This window comes from Ictalurus furcatus, chromosome 27, assembly GCF_023375685.1.
Source record: "Ictalurus furcatus strain D&B chromosome 27, Billie_1.0, whole genome shotgun sequence".
NCBI classification, from domain to species: domain Eukaryota; kingdom Metazoa; phylum Chordata; class Actinopteri; order Siluriformes; family Ictaluridae; genus Ictalurus; species Ictalurus furcatus.
This window is the reverse complement of record NC_071281.1, coordinates 5,250,793-5,272,628: the sequence shown is the minus strand read 5'-3', so window position 1 is coordinate 5,272,628 and position 21,836 is coordinate 5,250,793. Positions and strand designations below refer to the sequence as shown.

Genomic DNA, 21,836 nt, shown 5'->3' with positions numbered 1-21,836 from the left:
ATAATGTTAATAATGACGAGTGATTAAGAGAGTAATAAAGAACCCGATGAGAGGACAACTCAAGTAAAAAATTACTAGTTATTTGGGATTGGAGTAAAATGAAGGGAAAATCCTGAATCTCAGGCTACATGGAGAACTATACGGCTCACCTCTACCTGAAAGTCTGACCTGGTTAGATGATATAAAACCTGGGTTCAGGATGAAGCAGCAGATCACAGTCCTGTGATGGGTACAATAATACAACCTGGCATTTTCAACACAAAATCTCTCTCTCTCACACACACACACACACACACACACACACACACACACACACACACACACACACACACACACCTCTGCTAGACCACTGAAAATAAACCTGGTGAGATGTTAGTACTGCAGCGGTTGGAATTGAACATGACGGAACACGATTAAACTGAGATCTGATTCAGCTCCAGGATGCTTCGGGTTCTACACAGAAGCTACGGATAATTTACAGAGAACAAGAACACTGAGCAGAGGAGGAAAGAAAAAAGCATCCGGACAAACACGCATGTATTTATCACTACAAACATTCTGACGCTACTCCTGCAATGCGCTTTAGTAGGTTCTAATAAGACCTTCACTGAATGAGTGTGTAGCCTGCATGCACTATTATATTAAACAGTATCACACACACACACACTGTGAGGTTAAATATGGATTATATTCTAATCATAAGGGGTTCAAATGAACAGAGTCAGGCGGGTAAATCCGCCATCGAACAGCGGGTCAGATTGTGTTTGACGCACTTCACATTTTGGAACTGCTGCGGGGAAAACAATAGAAACAGAAATTCACAGAAATTCTAATGGTTTCCACTACAAAATACCATTACAAACCATTACTGGTCCTTAACAGTATCCACTAGACATAACTGGCCCCAATTGACAGCAATAGATTACTAGTACAGATCCACAGGAGCCATTAAAACCAATACAAATTCCCATTATAAGCATTACAAATTCTATAATGGTCTCCATTGTGTTTTCTTTCCAGCAGGGGTTGTTAATATAAAGAAAGACATGACGGTGACGGAGGGGACAGGGTTTAACCTGGGAATTTACGCTTTAATAAAAAAGTGAGAGTAATAAATAAATAATCAGTGAAGAAAGTGTATGAACCCAAACACAGAACAGAAGCAGGAAGTGAACCGTGACACATTTCTGTACCTTTACATTTATATTTACAGTGTGTGTGTACACTGAGAAACTCTCCACACCAACACAATACGCAGAACAAACTGTTTACTGCACTGATGCAGAGTCACTGCTCAGGACACCTACAGGAGTAACTTTAGTGTTTATAATAAAGTTTACAAAAGAAAACAAAACAGAGACATTTCAGAATGAGAACGTAAAACCATCACAATCACAAAAACACGAAGCAGGAGACAGTTTTTATTCTGAGCTGGAAATCCACTAGAAAATTACAGAGTGTGTGACTCTGCCCACTGCCAAACACTGCTCAGGTGAGCAGTATACATCATAAAGACACAGCACCAGTGTAAGTTCATAAAAACTCCTCTTTATTTTATATTAATAGTGTTCCCACACACACACACAGGCATTCATACCATCTACAGTATGATCAGCTCTCAGCCAATCAGGAGAGAGAGGGAGGAGCTTGTTGAATGATCAGAAGCAGGATTTGTGTTTGATCCTCTTGACCCCTGGGGGTCATGACCTTGGTTACCATGGCGGTGACATGGGCTGAGGGTTCTGCAGATATGACATCACTACCGCTGATATAGAGAGCCTGGGGGGGATCGCACACACACACACACACACACACACACACCATGGGTGAAACATAATATTAATATGCAATCTCTCTCTGTATTAATGTGCTCTCTGTCTCTCTCTCTCACACACACCCCATGATGGTAGTTTTCTGTGAATAAATCCATTACACCACGTGATCTCATCACAAACGTGAAGCCAGTGGTCTGTTTGATCTCAGAGGAGAGAGTTTATTAAAGGAGGAACAGCGGGACTCGCTCTTGTTCTCCTTCAGTCTCTGCTCTCAGGTGTTTATATTAGGGATGCACCGAATGTTCGGCAACCGAAATTATTCGGCCGAAAATAGCAAAAAAGCACTTTCAGTGTACGGCCGAATAAGTGAAAAGGCCGAATAAATTTGACTGAACAATGACGTGTTTGATGACGCGCCAAATAGCCGAGCAACCAGAGTGAGACGCGCGCATTTCACGACCTCCACTTCCGGCAGTGCGCTTGGAGCGATGAGCGGGCGCGCGCATGCACGTGCTAAGTGCACGAGCGCATGCTCTACAGAGGTTGACAACCGTGACGTTGTTTACGGTGGACACGTGCACGTTTGTTTTCTTTCTGTTCCGGAGTATTCTGTCACGTCGCGAGACGTAAGGGAGTAGAGTACTGAAGCAGGTAAAGAAGTATTTATTTAAGGGAACAGAACATTAACAACGTATCTAACTATTCTATATCTACTATAATACTCGGCGAGGTGTACAGGGACGCGAGCGGTATATATCCCCAATATAATCAGCCGTATAGAACCCAATAGAACCATTTTCTGCACTCTTGTCAATGCACTTTTCAATGCACTTTTTAGTTGTAGGCTTCAGAGTGTTCCATTCTTTCAGCAGTCAGTTATAGGCCTAACATCGGCTATTCAAGGGGGGCTCAAAGATGACCACATCAAAATATTTTTATTTTACTCATTTATTTATTTAAAGTTATATTGTGCCTTGTTGGTAGTCTGTGCCTGCTGGAATGAAAAAAATGTTCAGTGTTAAATATATATTTTGAAATTGTAGTTTTTGTAATAAATTTTTTTCTTTGAAAAGCAAGACAAAATAGTAAAAAGCACCTTTTGACTATTTAATTTATGCAATGGTGAAAAAAATGGCAAAATAAATGGAAAAAACGCGAAAAACACGTGTTCGGTTTCGGCCTCCGGCCAAGCTTTTCATTATATTCGGTTTCGGCCAAGAATTTTCATTTCGGTGCATCCCTAGTTTATATAAACCGTATACAAGATTTTAACAGACTAAACGGTCACAAAGCTGCCGAGGAGCTCGAGCATGTCTCCATCCTGTATCTCAGTGGTCACCAACCCTGCTCCTGAAGATCTACTGTACCCACCTGAAGGTTTCATTTCCAACTAAAAATCAAACATCTGTTTAATTAATCATGTACTTCTTAATGCAGTGATCAGATGGACAGGTGGGCACCATGATGGGTGGAGCTGAAGTCTTCATGAAGGTCGATCTCCAGGAACAGGGCTGGTGTCTGGATCATCGGGACTTGTTTAGAAATATTTGAGTAAATGTGTGTGTAAACGTCTGAGTGAGCCAAACCGAACTAAACGTTTCTGCCACTCACGAGATTTACAGAAAAAACAAATTTCTTCGTACACGTGTGCGCATGCTGATCGCCGTAAAGCACCTTCCCAACATGGCTCATTTGCATGTAGCGACGCCCACAAAACTCCATAAAAGGAAAAGTGCTAGGAGCATGAAACAAGCGATCAGGGTGAAGACCAAAAAATACAAGTGGAAGTTATTTTCACTATATTCAAATATTTTCTAATATATAATAATATATAATAATTATTATTATTTTTATAATAATATAAATATATTTATATTAATACTCCCCCCCGTGTCATCACCCCACACACACACACACACACACACACAGGGATTAGTGTTTTACTCACATGAAGCTGCTCATCATTTGTTTGGTGTCCTCTGAGCTGCGAGAGTTTGCGAAACTGATAAAGGAGCAGTACACTGCGATCCACGCACACCACTTCAACTACACACACACACATATGGTTTATTTACGGCAAATCATTGATATAGATCTTTTACATAAACCCCAACACTGTCTACATTCCCCCATGTGTGTGTGTGTGTGTGTTACCTTGAGCATGAGTCCACACATACTGAAGATCATACCCAGGAGGTTCATGTAGTCAGGAGTCGGATCTTCCAGAGTGGGATTAGAGTCACTGCTGGGGGGCTTGTAGCTGTAACACACGAACACACACAGACACACGCGCGCACACACACACACGCACACACACACACACAGACACAGACACACAAACACACACACACACACATACATACACACACACAGACACGCACACAGACAGACACACACGCACACGCACACAGACACACACACAGACAGACAGACAGACAGACAGACAGACACACACACACACAGACAGACACAGACAGACACACAGACAGACAGACACACAGACAGACAGACACACAGACAGACAGACAGACACACAGACAGACAGACACACACACAGACAGACACACACACAGACAGACAGACACACACACAGACAGACAGACACACACACAGACAGACACACACACACACACAGACACACACACACACACAGACAGACACACACACACACACACACACACACAGACGCACACACAGACGCACACACAGACGCGCACACAGACACACGCACACAGACACACGCACACACGCACACAGACACGCGCACACAGACACACGCACACAGAGATTACCCGCCTAATTTATCTCCCACTGTTTATTATATTTTATTATATTACATTATACTATATTATATTATTATATGTTATAGTTTAGTTTATGACCCGTGCTCAGGTTTAATTACCTCCGTTAGCTGTGTTAGCTCTAAACTGATGCTAATGTAAAACTCTTGTTATTAAGTGCTGAAATAAATAAAACTGCGTTATTAAACTCACCGGAAGATCTTGTTGTGTCTCCGCGGATCCGCCATGTTGTTAAAACTCATAATATTAAACACACAGCGCGTTAATCTGTACACTTTACACCGGGTTAACTACACACTCACCGCTAAACCAGAACCCATGTCATTCTTCTTCTGCTTTTTCCGATGGTGACATCGGGAGTAAAAGTGTGTTCGCGCCACCTGCAGGGTTGGAGTGTGAGTAGAGTAAAGTGTGTTCGCGCCACCTGCAGGGTTGGAGTGTGAGTAGAGTAAAGTGTGTTAGCGCCACCTGCAGGGTTGGAGTGTGAGTAGAGTAAAGTGTGTTCGCGCCACCTGCAGGGTTGGAGTGTGAGTAGAGTAAAGTGTGTTCGCGCCACCTGCAGGGTTGGAGTGTGAGTAGAGTAAAGTGTGTTCGCGCCACCTGCAGGGTTGGAGTGTGAGTAGAGTAAAGTATGTTAGCGCCACCTGCAGCGTTGGAGTGGGAGTAGAGTAAAGTGTGTTCGCGCCACCTGCAGCGTTGGAGTGTGAGTAGAGTAAAGTGTGTTAGCGCCACCTGCAGGGTGTTATTCACTGTGTGTTCTATGGAGACCTGGAGCCGGACTGCAGCTCTACGGCCGTGGCCTCCGTGTTTCCTGTGAGAAGTGTCCAGCTTGGTGCTGCTTGTTCCCGGGCACCGAAGCAGCGATAAGCCGGACACTTCACACAACACAGCAGCTCAGTTGCAACAAAAAGTGAGTATTTCATCATTATGAATTAATTGAGCGAGAGAGAGCGAGTTTTCTCAGTTGTTCTTCGGGATAGCAGCAGAGCTAGGAGACGGAGCGCTCGGCATCGTCATGACAAATGCTGGTTCTCACAGCTCGACACTTTTTTTTTACATTTAGTTTTGATCAGTTTAATTATTTATTAGGAGGAGTGTCCAGATTGGCCCCCCTGGAGGTCAGGAGCATTGTTTGTTCAGTGTAACTGCAGGAGTAGGGGTAGGAGTAGCTGACGAGGCAATGCATGCTTATTAATTAATTATTTTATATTATTTTATATTATATTATTGTTGTTTTTTTTAAATCGGTTACAGGTGAACTGGTTGGCGTCTGTTGACGGGGCGGATGTGTGCGACTGCACCTGGCGCATATTGAAGAGGGTGATTGACAACTCCCTGGCAAAGAACCTCAATTGGAGGGGAGTCAGAAAGACTTCACTGGCCACTCTCCAACTCGGAGAGGTCATGATTAGTAAGTATATCTGTTTACATACAGAATTAGCTGTCTCACTCAGATGATATGTAAGGGGTAATCCACGACTAGGTGTGCAATAAACGATTTTAATGTGAAGAACCACTCGTTCAAATCATTTAATGCACACCTAGCCATGGATTACCCCGCTTATACCATGGTCTTTCCACAATTAATAACGTTAAAGCTGTCATTGAGTTTAGAAATGCAAACTTTGATTAGAAGTTTAAAATGACTGTTAATTTCTATTAGTTAGGTCACTAGATCTGGAATTTTGCCCAATATAAATCAGACCCAGAGATTAAGTAGTGTGATAAGATTACAGTTATTTGAATGAATTGACAAATATCCTTCAGAGAGAGAGAGATTAAGCGTGTATGAATTATCTATGTCATGTGTGACTCTCAGCAGTCAGTGTTGTGCAGCAGTAGTGTAGTAAAACTGAGAGTTGAATTACTTCAAAAACTGTGATGTTACCACCTCGTTGCTGAGAAATATAATGTAGATTTTCAGTAGCAAAGTTATGTTTATTGTTAAAGTCGCAGACAGCACTGGCACGAAGTGTTTGTGCGTATGAATGTGTGCACGAATGTCTCTGTATGCTCGAGTGTCTGTTTGTGTGTGTGTGTGTGTGTTTGTGTAGGCGGCACAAATTATAACGGTGATCAAACTGACTGGAACTACTTGTGCAATAAAGTTATAATGCACACCTTCCAGCCAATCAGAATCCAGTATTTACACTGACCATGGTATAAGTGTAATTAATGCTTAAGATTCATAATGACCTTACGATATGTATTGCTTTATTCCAAAGCTGCAGTTCATAGAAACCTCTTCACGGCTAATGCTGCTGAGATGGAGGTCGAGGGGACCATGAAGAGGTGGCTCCAGCTGGCATCAGATCGACAGTGTGGGCGCAAGAGAAGACTTTTGCATAAGGAAGGTATTTAGAGTGTTTTAACTCGGGTGGGTTTTTTTGCGCTATTTGTTAATTTGTTAAAATGTTCATATTATAGTCTATTTTTAATTGTTTATAAAAGTCCTTGCTGTTTTTAAGTGGTTGAATGTGTGTGTGTACGTGTGTGTGTATTGGTAGCTGGGTGGGTATACAGTTGCGCTTGGAAGTTTACATACCCCTAGCAGAATCTACTAAATCTTAATACTCTTAATAAAATAAGATTGATCATAAAAATCTCATGTTGTTTTTTTTTTATTTAGTATCGCCATGAATAAGCTATTTCACCTAACAGATGCTTACATATAGTCCACAAGACAATTGCTGAATTTATAAAAAATTAGCCCGTTCAAAAGTTTACATACGCTTGATTATTAATACCGTGTGTCGTTACCTGGATGATCCACGACTGTGTTTTGTGATAGTCTTTTGTGATAGTCTTTTGTGATAGTCTATTGTGATGTTTTGTGATAGTCCTTCATGAGTCCCTTGTTTGTCCTGAGCAGTTAAACTGCCCACTGCTCTTCAGGAAAATCATCCAGGTCCTGCACATTCTTTGCTTTTCCAGCATATTCTGTATATCCGACCCCTTTCCAACAGCAGCTATATGATTTTCAGATCCATCTTTTCACACCGGGGACGACTGAGGGACTCGTACACAACAATTACATAAGGTGCAAACATTCACTAATGCTCAAGAAGGCAACACAATACATTAAGAGCCATGGGGTGTAAACTTTTGAACAGGATAATCTGTGTAAATTGTTATTTTGTCTTCTGGGAGACATGTAAGTATCTTATTTAGCTTCTGGGTCATTCTACAGAAATGTACATTTTTCTGTCCCTGGACTTCACAGAATGATTACACATGAAAAAAAAAACTTTATTGTTACAATGTATTTATAATTTAAAGTAAAACAATATGTTATTTGAACAATTACACTTTCTTGAGCCATCACTGTTCTTATATTTGTTTTTTTAACCAATTATATAGAATTCCAAGCACCATAAAAGTGCTTGTCCCCACTGTCATGTATAGAGGTTGAGTGCTATATTTTGAAGTCAGAAACATCTTTTTTTAATTTTTTTTACCATTTAAACAACAATAATGTATGCATAACTAACAAATATGTGATATAAATGACTTAAAAAAACTAAATGTCAAATAAATATTATAAAATATATAGTAAAAGTACTTGTCCCCTGGAGTCATGTCACTGGTGTTACCGTACAATAAAAGTCTCTTATTTTGAAATAAGAAATCATCCTGGTGTCATAATTTCACTTCCTGTGGCCCCTTCCCTGAGGATCTATGAAGAAAGGCACATGGTAAGTCCACTGTCTCTTTTTAGTTATTAGAAATGTTGTCATTTATATCATGATTTCATACAAAGCTTTTAGTTGAGGTCACTGGTATGACCTACTTTATTCTTAGGGAAATGTAAAAAAAAAAATTGAATACAAATGGATTAAATTACATATTTTAGTGTGTATGCCATGATTTACAACATGTGGCTTGAGGCGCTGGAGCAGCCATTTTGTAAAATGCATTTTTCATGAAAATTGTCACTGGTGTTACCATCACTGGTGTTACCTTACTTATAGGTAACACCAGTGACGATGAGTAACACCAGTGACTCCCATGTATAAATAAACTTTATTAGAGAGAGAGACTTTTTTCAAGAAAATAATTTTGTTTTACAGACAACGACAACAAGGGAGGCAAGCACGTAGGATGTTTGATTGTTTATGCTATGGTCTAGAGGAGGTTACTCTTGTAGCTATGGATGCAATTGATGAAACGGTTGAAGAATTTAGACCCAACGTCATCGTGTCACGAGTTCCCCTTTAAGCAGCGCGCTGTGGAGCATGTGAGCGCGCGTGCACGAGCACCTGCTTTTCCCTTGTGGACAATCGTGACATTTCGACACGTGCATTTTGTTTATGTTTCTGCCATGTCTCCTCCCCGTTCTGTCATTGGTTGTAGTTTCACGTGTGTCTGATTTGCCCTCAGCCGTCAGCCATTACAACGCTGATTATCTCCGCATATATACCGCGCGCCTCCCAGCACACGACGCGGAATATTGAATGAGTTATAGTAGATTAGTTTAGAGTCCTTACGATAGATAACCACAGTCAGTCCATAGTTTCATGTTTCATGTTTCATGTTTAGATTCATAGTCATAGTTCATGTCATGTTTCATGTTTAGGTTCGTTTGTTAAGTTCACGCTGGTTTCTCTGCTACCAGTCCCTCGCTGTTGTTTATGTTTCATGTTTGGTATATCGACCCTGTATCCCGTGACCACGACTTTGATTCCTGCCTTGCCTCGTTTATGCCTGTTTGTCGATCGTCTGAACTTTGCATGTTACTGGATTACGTTTTTGGATCACGGTCTGGATTTACCTGCCTGTGTGTCTCTCAATAAAACTGTTCACACTGCGCTTGCATCCTACCTTATCTCCGTTACGTCACGATACGTGACACATCGAACACCATCACAGTGGGCAATAGTGTGTTGTTCGCTATGATGATGAACCCTACCCTGGCATAATATTGAAGGTGGAGGAAAATAATGTGGAAGTCAAGTGCATGCAATGAAATGGAGTGAATAAGTTCTGGCCGAGCCCCAAAGATGATATTAACTGGTATCATGATGACCAAATCATGTGCCTGATTCCAGAGCCCCTAGCACTGAATAGGCGTTCAGCTGACATTGATCAGAGGTTCTGGGAGATCATTCTGAGACAGCTAGACAAGTGAAATAAGGCAACATAAACTGTAAAATGGGGACAGGTTACCCCACTTAGTTATAACCTAGTAACATAGCATAACATAAAATAGTAGCAGACAACTGCAGTTTGACAATGGTCTTTGTTGGGCCTTTTTATTTGTTACTCTTAATTGAGTTCAAATGTGCTTAAACTGTTGTTTATGAACATTCAAGTGTTTTGACCTATTGTCAGTGAGTTTGACTGCATGCCAAATGAAACCATTTTCTTAATTAGAATTGAGGAATAAGGATCTTTGGTCTTGTATGTCACTGGTGTTTCATTGTGTCACTGGTGTTACTGTGTGTTTTTTCTTATCATTTTCTGTATCATTAAATAAAATGTGTCATGTTTGACACAATGATAATTTTATATTCATTACATTTTGCTACACTCAAGAGTTCAGATTCCAAGGATTGCATCATTACTTGTTTATAACAGTTATTTTTTAATATTTTCATTTTTATAGGAAATTCAAGGTTGTGCAACTGGAAAAGCATCATTCAACCACACTTTTAACAAACCATAACAAATCTGTCATGATCTCCCCGTCTGGCAGAACGTTCGGAGAGATGAGAGGGCGCGCGCCTGCACGAGCTACGTGCATGAGTGCTCAGCGAGCGCATGCTCTTCGGATTTTGACAACTGTGACATTGTTTACTGTGGACACGTGCATTTGTTATGTTTCTGTTCTGTCTCCTCCCTGTTCTGTCATTGGCTGTTGTTCAAACGTGTGTCTTGATTGGTGTCAGCTGTCAGCACTTAACGTTGATTATGTTTGCTTATATATCACGCGCCTCTCAGTACACTGTGTGGAGTATTAGATAAGATACATTAGATTAGTTAAGTTATGTTCCTTGTTAGATATAGTTATATAGTTAGTTTCACGTTAGATTGGTTCAATTAGTCCACGCGGGTTTTTCCGCTCCCAGTTCACAGTCATACAGTGAGGGAAAGAAGTATTTGATCCCCTGCTGATTTTGTACGTTTGCCCACTGACAAAGAAATGATCATTCTATAATTTTAATGGTAGGTCAATTTGAACAGTGAGAGACAGAATAACAACAAGAAAATCCAGAAAAACACATGTCAAAAATGTTATAAATTGATTTGCATTTTAATGAGGGAAATATGTATTTGACCCCCTCTCAATCAGAAAGATTTCTGGCTCCCAGGTGTCTTTTATACAGGTAACAAGCTGAGATTAGGAGCACACTCTTAAAGGGAGTGCTTCAAATCTCAGCTTGTTACCTGTATAAAAGACACCTGTCCACAGAAGCAATCAATCAATCAGATTCCAAACCCCCCCACCATGGCCAAGACCAAAGAGCTCTCCAAGGATGTCAGGGACAAGACTGTAGACCTACACAAGTCTGGAATGGGCTACAAGACCATTGCCAAGCAGCTTGGTGAGAAGGTGACAACAGTTGGTGCGATTATTCACAAATGGAAGAAACACAAAAGAACTGTAAATCTCCCTCGGCCTGGGGCTCCATGCAAGATCTCACCTCGTGGAGTTGCAATGATCATGAGAACAGTGAGGAATCAGCCCAGAACTACACGGGAGGATCTTGTCAATGATCTCAAGGCAGCTGGGACCATAGTCACCAAGAAAACAATTGGTAACACACTACGCCGTGAAGGACTGAAATCATGCAGCGCCCGCAAGGTCCCCCTGCTCAAGAAAGCACATATACATGCCCGTCTGAAGTTTGCCAATGAACATCTGAATGATTCAGAGGACAACTGGGTGAAAGTGTTGTGGTTAGATGAGACCAAAATGGAGCTCTTTGGCATCAACTCAACTCGCCGTGTTTGGAGGAGGAGGAATGCTGCCTATGACCCCAAGAACACCATCCCCACCGTCAAACATGGAGGTGGAAACATTATGCTTTGGGGGTTTTTTTCTGCTAAGGGGACAGGACAACTTCATCGCTTCAAAGGGATGATGGACGGGGCCATGTACCGTCAAATCTTGGGTGAGAACCTCCTTCCCTCTGCCAGGGCATTGAAAATGGGTCGTGGATGGATATTCCAGCATGACAATGACCCAAAACACACGGCCAAGGCAACAAAGGAGTGGCTCAAGAAGAAGCCTAGCCAGTCTCCAGACCTTAATCCCATAGAAAATCTGTGGAGGGAGCTGAAGGTTCGAGTTGCCAAACGTCAGCCTCGAAACCTTAATGACTTGGAGAAGATCTGCAAAGAGGAGTGGGACAAAATCGCTCCTGAGATGTGTGCAAACCTGGTGGCCAACTACAAGAAACGTCTGACCTCTGTGATTGCCAACAAGGGTTTTGCCACCAAGTACTAAGTCATGTTTTGCAGAGGGGTCAAATACATATTTCCCTCATTAAAATGCAAATAAATTTATAACATTTTTGACATGCGTTTTTCTGGATTTTTTTGTTGTTATTCTGTCTCTCACTGTTCAAATAAATCTACCATTAAAATTATAGACTGATCATTTCTTTGTCAGTGGGCAAACGTACAAAATCAGCAGGGGATCAAATACTTTTTTCCCTCACTGTAGTTCATATTTCTTGTTTTGTTTCTTGACCCTGTTTTCTGTGACCGCGACCTTGATTCCTGCTTTGCCCCGTTTATGCCTGTTTGCCAATCGCCTGACCCTTTGCCTGTCCTGACTACGTTTTGGATTACGATTGGGATTTATCTGCCTTTGTCTCCTTTAATAAAACTTCTAACTGCAGTTGCATCCGTCCTATTCTCCCTTACGTCTCGCAAGATGACAAAATCAAAATAAAATAATAATCTTCTGATTTGCTGCATTATCAATGTTATTCTCTACCTATGACTACATGTGCTGAAGAGATTGAAAAATAATATTTCATAAAGGCCTTTATTATTGCCAAATGAGTAAGGTAACACCAGTGACAAATAGACGGTGTATGCCATCTTTAAATAAATGCACAAAAAAAGAAAAAAATAATTAAGCTGTCATTTAAGTGTATTCATACAGCCAATGATTTTATTAATAATGTGGTCAAAGTTTAAATGTTAAATAAAGAAATACATTTTAAGACATTCTGCCGTTCCAAAAGTACACGTTTCTATAGTATATCCCTCTAGAGGGGCAGTACTAAATGGAAAAAAAAAAAAAAAGATCTTTAAACAAAATAAGAATTTACACCTATCATCCTGTTCAAAAGTGTGTGTGTGAGAGAGTTTGTTGTGTTCACTTAATATTGTTGAATGGTAAATACCACTAGGGGGAGGTGTTGTATGATGTGGGGAACCGGTTGCATGTAAGGGGAGAGAAGAAAAAGAGTGTTGGGAATGCAATGTTTAAGTAAAGAGCCATGTGCATTGCCCGAGTGTAATCTCTTGATTTATATGACTACACAACAAACTGGTGATGAGGATGGCAGTTCATCTTCCTCCTACATACTTACACTGTCCTGGCGTACCTACAATTCCATTCGGAATATGGATGCAGATGTTTGAGAACTACCTGTTAGTGATTCATGCAGAGGGAGATGACTGGCCTGATACTCATAAGCGATACTCACAAGAAAAGCATCTGACTCGAATGAATGTACACTCGGAACGCAAATGCTACCCTTGTGATTCCAGCAGTCATTTAGTTAATTCCAAGTAGTGCCCAGCTTTAAACAAGACCTGTAAATCATGCGGCACAATTGGACATTTTGCTAAAATGTGCCGCTCCAGACAGACACAGAACATCTGAAAAATTGAAGTTTCTGAACTGACTGTTTTGTACATGACTAGCACACCAACCACTGCAAACAAAATTGTGTATAACATTGTCAGGTACTACAATGCAAGAATTAATTGTTGATACAGGATCCTCTGTATCTTTGTTGCCAGCACGTATATATAAGCAATACTTTTCTGAGCTGCCCCTGGAACAGTCTCATGTGCGTCTAGTCACACATTCAAAAGATGACCTTCCTGTGCTGGGACGTATTAAGACTTGTGCACAACATGGAGAATGTTCCGTACCTGAAACCTTCTATATTGTGAAAAGTGGAAACCCTCTGATGGGCATGGACTTAGTATCTTCCTTGAAACTATGCATAAAAGGTAATAAAGTAATCACCTCCAAAGAGTCTGTACAGCAGGTGTCTCATTGTGTCACGCCAAGCTTTGGCTGTGCAAAGAACTTTGTACATGAAATGAAATTGCATGAAAATGCTGTCCCTGTGCAACAGAAGCTGCGCAGACTGCCTTTTTCTGTAAGGGATGCTGTGTCTGCAGAGCTGAACCATCTGCTAGCAGCAGACATTATTGAAAGAGTAAATGCCTCGCCTTGGGTATCGCCCATCGTAGTGACTCGGAAGAAATCTGGAGATATCAGAATGTGGGTGGATCTCAGGGACCCCAAGAAAGCAATCATTGTGGTCAGCTATCCCATTCCACACATCGAGGAACTGTTTTCACAGTTGAGAGGCGCTGTGATGTTCGATCTGTCAAATGCATACCATCAGGTTCCACTACATGAGGAAAGTAGAGACCTGACTGCATTTATAACACGACAGCTTGTTCCGTTTCAAGAGGGTCTGCTATGGATTAGCGTCAGCCCCAGCAGCATTTCAGAAACTGATGTCTACTATCTTCAGAGATGTTCTGAGTGTCCAGTTTTATCTGGATGATATAATTGTGTTTGGTGATTCTGCTAGCAAGTCATGATGCCCACCTCAAAACAGTGCTGCACAAACTGCAAGCAGGTTTACGTCTAAATGTAGAGAAATGTAAGTTCCACCAGGAGAAACTCACATTCCTGGGACATACCATCTCCAAAGAGGGTTTGATGCCAGACAACAGACACTTGGAGGCAATACAAAATGCCCCAGCTCCATCTGATGCGTTCACACTAAGATCATTTCTAGGCTTCACAGCTTGGTATGCTAAATTCATTCCAAGCTACGCACCAGTTGTTGAGCCTATGAGAGATGTGATGCTCAGAGGAAATGCAGATTTTACATGGACCACCAAGGCACACCAAAGTTTCCAGAAAGTAAAAGAACTGATTGCAAAGAGCCCTGCTTTGGCTTTATTTGACCCTGCTTTGCCCACAATTGTTACAACGGATGCTTCGGACTATGGCATAGGTGGTATCCTGACTAAGATCTATCTGGATATGTCCGAAAGAACTGTGGCTTTTGCTTCCAGAACTTTGACAGCTGCAGAGAGGAAATATTCTGTAGTCGAAAAAGAGACGAAAAAAGAAGCCCTCGCTTGTGTCTGGGCCATTGACCGTTGAAGAACATATCTGTGGGGTATACAATTCAAATTAAGATCAGACCACCAAGCCTTGACTACTCTTTTGACTACTAAGGGCATGGGACCTGCTGAACTGTGAGTAGCTCAATGGTCTGCAAGACTGCTCTGCTTCAATTATGACATGGAGTACAAACGTAGAGCTGACAACCGGGTAGCAGATTGCCTATCACGTCTGCCATTGCCAAAAGAAATTAATTCTGATTTTGATTCTGAACCAGAAACTGTAGCTGCCATCACCACCCTGCTGTCAGCTGTTCCTGTCACTGAGTTTGCTGCTGAAAGCTCCTCCTGCCCTGAGCTCACCAAACTGCGCCAATATATTGAGAATGGCTGGCCTACAACATGTAAAACATTGCCTGCTGATGTGATTCCTTACTTCCCAGAGAGAGAGGAACTATCTATCCATGACTCTTATGTGCTAAGAGGAACTCACAGACTGATTGTGCCACTTAGCTTACGTTCACGTTTGGTCACTCTAGCACATGAAGACCATCAAGGAATTGTGAGGACTAAACAACGACTTAGAGACTTATATTGGTGGCCTAAGATGGACTCACATGTACAGTCCAAAATTGCAACCTGTACCACCTGCCAGCTTAATGATAAGACAGCTAGAACCACACATGCACCACTGACCGCAGTTCAATATCCAGCCAGTCCATGGCAGAAACTGGGTATGGATGTGGTAGGTCCTTTTGAAATAGGCCCTGTTAGCTGCAGATATGCCATTACATTAATTGACTACCACTCAAAATGGCCAGAGGTCAAATTTGCACCTCATGTGACTGCATCTACTGTTACCAGTTTTCTGAGATCGGTATTCAGCCAAAAAGGGAATCCACTAGAGATTGTCACAGACAATGGACCTCAGTTCCTGTCATCAGAGTTCAGATATTTCCTGCAAGAAAGAGATGTCAAGCACATTCGCATCTCCATATACCATCCGGAAGGAAATGGAGCTGTTGAGCGTTGGAATAAGGTATTGAAGGATACCATGCTTGGTTACTAGAGCATTGTTCTACATTTTGTGAAATGTATCGTAAAAAACAAAAAGGCAAATCAGAAAACCTTGAATTAACTGAGTGTACTGTTTGTATTTTGGGTAATGGTCAGTGAAGCTGCAGTACAGATGTAAACAATTAAGTTTTGGGGAGATGTTGTGTTCACTTAATATTGTTGAATGATAAACGCTACTAGGGGGAGGTGTTGTATGATGTGGGGAACCGGCTGCATATAATGGGAGGGAAGAAAAAAGTGTTGGGGAATGCAATGTTAAAGTAAAGAGCCATGTGCGTTACCCGAGTGTGATCTTGCTTGATTTATTTGACTACACAACAAGTGTGTGTGAGAGTGTGTGTGTGAGAGAGAGAGTGTGTGTGAGAGAGAGAGTGTGTGTGAGAGTGTGTGTGTGTGAGTGTGTTTGTGTGAGTGTGAGAGTGTGTGTGAGAGTGTGTGTGAGCAGTATAAAGAGTTTACTGAATTCTTTATCTTCAGTGTTGAAGTTCCACAGAATTGTAATTGTGGTAGACTTTAACATTCATGTGTATCGGAGTGACTCTGTGACGGTGAAAGAATTTCTGTCGCTACTTTGATTGTTTTAACTTCACACGGTTTGTAACTGACTCGACTCATAACAAGGGCCATACCCTGGATCTCGTGATTGCAAATGGCTCGTTTGTATTGCAGTTTTCATCTTTTGACATTGGACTGTCTGATCATTCAGCTGTCTTCTCTAATCTGGAACTGTATCATCCAAGTGAGCCTACCATCCGATCAGTAACTTTCCAGAAGTGATCAGACAGTTTTCTCCGATTCGGTTGTTTCCACCTTAAGCCATCTGCATTGCTCATCACTGGAGCAGAAAGTTCTACAGTTAAATTCTACTCTTGCTACTAATCTTGACTCTTTTGCTCCCCTAAGGTCACGTAAGGTCACATTCGCCCGCTCTGCTCCCTGGTATAATGATAATCTGCGCTCTAGAAAGGCTGTATGTCGGAAAATGGAGTGTAAATTGTGCCTTACTGGCTTGAATGTCTACTACCAAGCGTGGAAGGATCTTCTGGGTGATTACCGAGCATTAATGGAGACTGAAAGATCTTCTTATTTCTTTCAGGCTATTGTAAAGAATCAAAGAAATCCCAGGCACTTGTTCCAAACCATGAACAGATTTCTTCAAGTTAATGCTGTTACCACCTCGCCTGTATCTCAGCAGCTATGTAATTCTTTTCTTCAGTTTTTTAATTCTAAGATTGATAATGTTCGCAAACAAATTTCTGTCACACCTGACTGTGCCACTTCACTCCTTCGTCCATCTTGGGTTCACTGGTGTTTCTTTCACTCACTTCTTACTGCTTGATTCTGAGGCTCTCACAAGGGAGGTATCCAGCATGAAATCGACCACTTGCTGGCTTGATCCTATTCCCACAAGCCTATTTAAATCTTGCTTCGCTGTGTGGTGCCCTACTATCCTTAGCGTTATAAATGAATCATTGGAGACTGGGGTTGTTCCAGCAGTACTAAAGACTGCTGCTGTTACACCTGTACCAAAGAAAGAAAACGCTGCCCCGGATGATTATAACAATTTTATTCCCATCTCAAATCTTCAGTTTTTGGCCAAAATACTTGAGCGTGTTGTTGCCGCTCAATTGTGTAATCATCTTACAATTAATAACCCCTCTGAACTCCTTCAGACAGGTTTTCGTAAACTTCACAGCACTGAAACGGCGTTGGTCAAAGTCACCAATGACTTGTTGATGGCCTCTGATTCTGGAGCTACTTCCGTTCTTATTCTTCTTGATCTTAGAGTTGCCTTCGATACTGTTGATCATGGTCTTTTACTTACCTGCCTTGAAAGTGTTTTTGGTGTGTCGGGGACAGTTTTAAACTGGTTTAAATCCTATTTGACTGAACGTTCCCAGTTTATTTCTATGGCTCTGTGCTCACTGGTGTTCCTCAGGGTTCAGTTTTAGGCCCTTTAGTTTTCGATATTTATTTATCTCCACTTGGGCATCTGCTGCGATCGCTCGGCCTCCATTATCACTTTTATGCTGACGATACCCAAATCTACATTCACTCACAATCTGGTGAAAACCTTGATGTTTCTTTTCTTTCTGATTGTATTTCTGAAATAAAACATGGATGAATAATAATTTTCTGTGCCTGAATAGCGGGAAAACTGAAGTTATGCTTGTAGGTTCCCGTCAGCAAATTCTCAGAGCTGGTCCACTGTCTCTGTTTGTTGATGGCTCTGTTCTAGAGACTCGAAGTAAGATGAGGAACCTTGGAGTAATTTTTGATGCCAGTCTTATATTTGATTCTTTTGTTCAGAGCACTGTTAAAGCATCCTTTTTTCACCTCAGAAATATAGCAAGACTGCACCCTATGCTAAACTTCTCTGTGGCTGAAAAACTGATTAACTTATTCGTTGTCACTCGGCTGGATTACTGTAACGCCGTTTTAGCCGGAGATTCTAAACCCCCAATCACCAAACTGCAATATGTACAAAACTCTGCCGCCAGGATCCTGACTGGGACCAGGAAATGCAATCATATTACTCCTGTTCTGGAGTCCTTGCACTGGCTCCCGGTCATGTTTCGTGTCGATTTTAAGATCATGATGTTGACATACAAGGCATTACATGGCTTGGCTCCTCATTACTTATCTGCTTTATTAATTCCTTACACCCCAAATCGCAGACTGCGCTCCTCGCAGTGTAATCTGTTAACTGTTCCACAAACCCGCTTAAAATCTATGGGTGACAGGGCTTTTTCTGTCTCTGCTCCTTCCCTTTGGAACTCTCTTCCTATCGAACTTGGGGAAGCTCAGATCTTTGGCATTTTTAAAGCACAACTCAAGACATACTTTTTTAAACTTGAGGACTGTTGATGTCTACTTTTTTATCATTATTATTATTGTTGTTATTCTTATTAACTTAAATTTTGTATTTTTTCTGTGTACTGCTTCTCTTGTGCACAGTGCTTTGAGAAGCTGCTTTTAAAGGCGCTTTATAAAATAAAGTTTATTATTATTATTATTAGGAGAAAGATTGATAACATGGGCTCATGCCTCTCCTGCCACAGGACACCCTGGCACACAAAGAACACACCAACTACTGCAAGGCAAAGACAGACTGGTGGCCACAAATGCTCCAAGACATTCACCATTTCATCTCATTCTGCTCAGTCTGCGTTAAAGCCAAAGTACTGCACACACTGCAAGCTCCTCCCATTACCTACACCCCTAAGACTATGGTCAAACCTAGCCATAGACTTCATAACCGATCTTCCCGCATCACACAACAACACTGTCATCATGGTGATCGTGGAGTGGTTTTCCAAGTCCCTTCTCCTGATCTCTCTCCCCAGACTGCTGTCAGCCTTTGGAATGGCAAAACTTTTGTTCAGTCATCCCGGAGGACTCTGTGAGTGACTGGGGGGCCCAAATCATGTCCCATGTGTGGAGGGGTTTCATGGAAAAACCGGGCATCTCCATAAGTCTGACATCAGGCTACAACCCACAAGTGGAGTGGAGTTCCAAGTCAAGGCTAACCAGGAGATTGGACGCTTCCTATGGGCTTTCTGTGCTGACGACCAGAAGGACAATTCCTCCCATGGGCAGAGTATGCCCAGAACTCCCAGAATTGGGTTACCAGCCACCTCTGTTCTCATGGAACGCCAATGCATTAAACAAAAGTTTTATAGTTATTGCTAAAAAAACCCAAAACAGAATGTATAAAGAAAGCATAGATAGAACTCTACAAATAAAAAGAACAGTATCAATTGATTAGGATTAAAATAAATGTAAAAATAAAAGAATAAGTCAAAAATGTATTAAAGATTACAATGGACAAAACATAGATGTATAAAAACATTCATCCTTAATCTAGTGTACAGTACCATATGAGCACTACAATACACTACTGAAGCATTACTACTGTTACGCTGATACAAATGTCGGTCTGTGCCTCTGTGGTGTTGTGGTTAGAGTTCATGAAGTGATTTATAATGATAAAAGTCCAACAAAAATTGGTTGCTTCTGTCCCTGGTTGGTGTAGCATTTAGAGTTCATGCCAGTGGTGGGGTTCCAGAAAGTGTGGGTTCCCTTTGTGGTGTGGTTTTTTCAGGTTCTAGCCCTTCTTTTGGCAGGTTTAAGAATAAAAAGTGGTGCTGTTGCAGTATGAAGTATGAAGGTGTGATGGAGGCAGGGGTGTGAGTGACTCTGTGCCTCAGTTGGCTGAGTTGTCACCTCTGTGGATCAGAAGGTGCTTGGATCAAAACCCAACCAGAGTGCTTGGTTAATGGAGGTTGAGGTAGTGTAAATTGTGGGTGTGTTCCTCAGGCAGGTGATGTGTGAGTGTAGGCTGGGGGAGAGGTGGAGGAAGAGGATGGAGCAATCGGAAGGAGGGTTGTGTGAGTGGATGGTGTTAACTCAGGATGCAGTGGATTGTCAGGGTAGTTGTGGGATAGAGGTGTAAATGCAGTGGAGGTAAATAGATTGAGGTAGGGGCAGGGGCAGTCTCAGTAAAAAAAGAAACAGAAGGAGCAGCAGCAGTGGGAGAGTGCACACCCTGGGGTGCACTCATGGGAGGAAGGCAGAAAAAGGGTAGAATTATGCCCCACCCCTTTTGCACCTACATTCTCCTCCTTGCACCTACATTCTCCTGACTACTCAGTCTTCCATCTCTTGATCTGCAACTCCTCCTGCACCCTTTCCATGAGTGCACATCCTCACCTGCCTCCTCTTCCCCCTGCAACTTCAATCCCCATTGTTCTATCCCCCAGCCTATACACACACAGTCTATACAGCCACACCTCATACTCCAAGAGTTCTGGTTTGGTTTTGATCCACACACCTTCTGAGCCACAGAAGCAACGACTCAACCTACTAAGCCACAGAATCTCTTGCACACCCCTGCCTCCATCACACCTTCATACTGCTTCAGCACCACTTTTTTTTCTTAAACCTGAAAAAGCAGGGTTGGAACCTGCACAAATAACAACCACAACACAAACACTAACCACTACACCACAGATGGACAGAAGCAACCTGCATGTGTTGGACTTTTATCATTATAAATCACTTCATGAGGATACAGAAATGTTTAGTCTTAAACCAACCAAAACACAGAAAAGAACTCACACCTTCAGAAGCTCTAACACTGGCACAAACTCTAACCGCTACACCACAGAGGGACAGAAACAGTGACTCTGTGTTGGACTTTTGTTTTCATAAATCACTTCATGAGGCTGCAGAAATTTTCTGTCTTAAACCAGCCAAAAGGCAGAAGAGAACCCACACCTTCTGGAACCGCACCACTAGCATGAACGTTAACAACTACACCACAGAGGGACAAATGCAGCAGTTGGGTGTGATTGTGTGTTTTTTGCACTTCATGAAACACTTTACAATACAACAGCACGGTTTGTTCTTAAACCTGAGCTGTATTTATTTAATTTAAGTAATAAGTGAATACAAAAATAAAAATATGTGCATCAGAAATGACAGCATTTGTGATTTGACGATGATTTTCCTTGTTGTTTTAGTTTGAATGTTAGCTGAAGATGTGTTTCATGTCTGCTGTAGAAACTTTCACTGCTTCTTTTCTTGAATAAATTTTTCCTGAAGCTGTCTCACATGAAGATCTGCGCTGAAGTCAGGTTTCCCCACTCACACACTTCTCTTTTTATTTCGATTCGACAGGTTTAGATTACATAATGTGTTTCCTGTTGTTGCCTTAGTGCAGAATTTTCACCTCTCAGGGTTTGGAGGATGATTAGAAATTAGAAATAAACTACAAAGCAGTTCATGAAGTAGGTTTTATTTACTGTGGAACTTAAATCCAAGGTGGACTACACAGGAA

At 41.7% G+C, this 21,836-nt stretch overlaps 1 protein-coding gene across 1 annotated transcript; it reads right to left on the bottom strand.

Annotated features, from left to right (window-relative positions):
* Window positions 1–1,528: 1,528 nt before the first annotated feature.
* On the bottom strand, window positions 1,529–5,178 carry wdr83os (WD repeat domain 83 opposite strand). The gene is made up of 4 exons (XM_053616551.1): window positions 4,769–5,178; window positions 3,930–4,035; window positions 3,724–3,821; window positions 1,529–1,779 (listed from the first exon to the last, which is right to left on the bottom strand). Exons 1-4 carry the CDS (start codon window positions 4,816–4,818, stop codon window positions 1,713–1,715), a joined length of 321 nt encoding a protein of 106 aa, XP_053472526.1. The 5' UTR covers window positions 4,819–5,178; the 3' UTR covers window positions 1,529–1,712.
* Window positions 5,179–21,836: the final 16,658 nt, after the last annotated feature.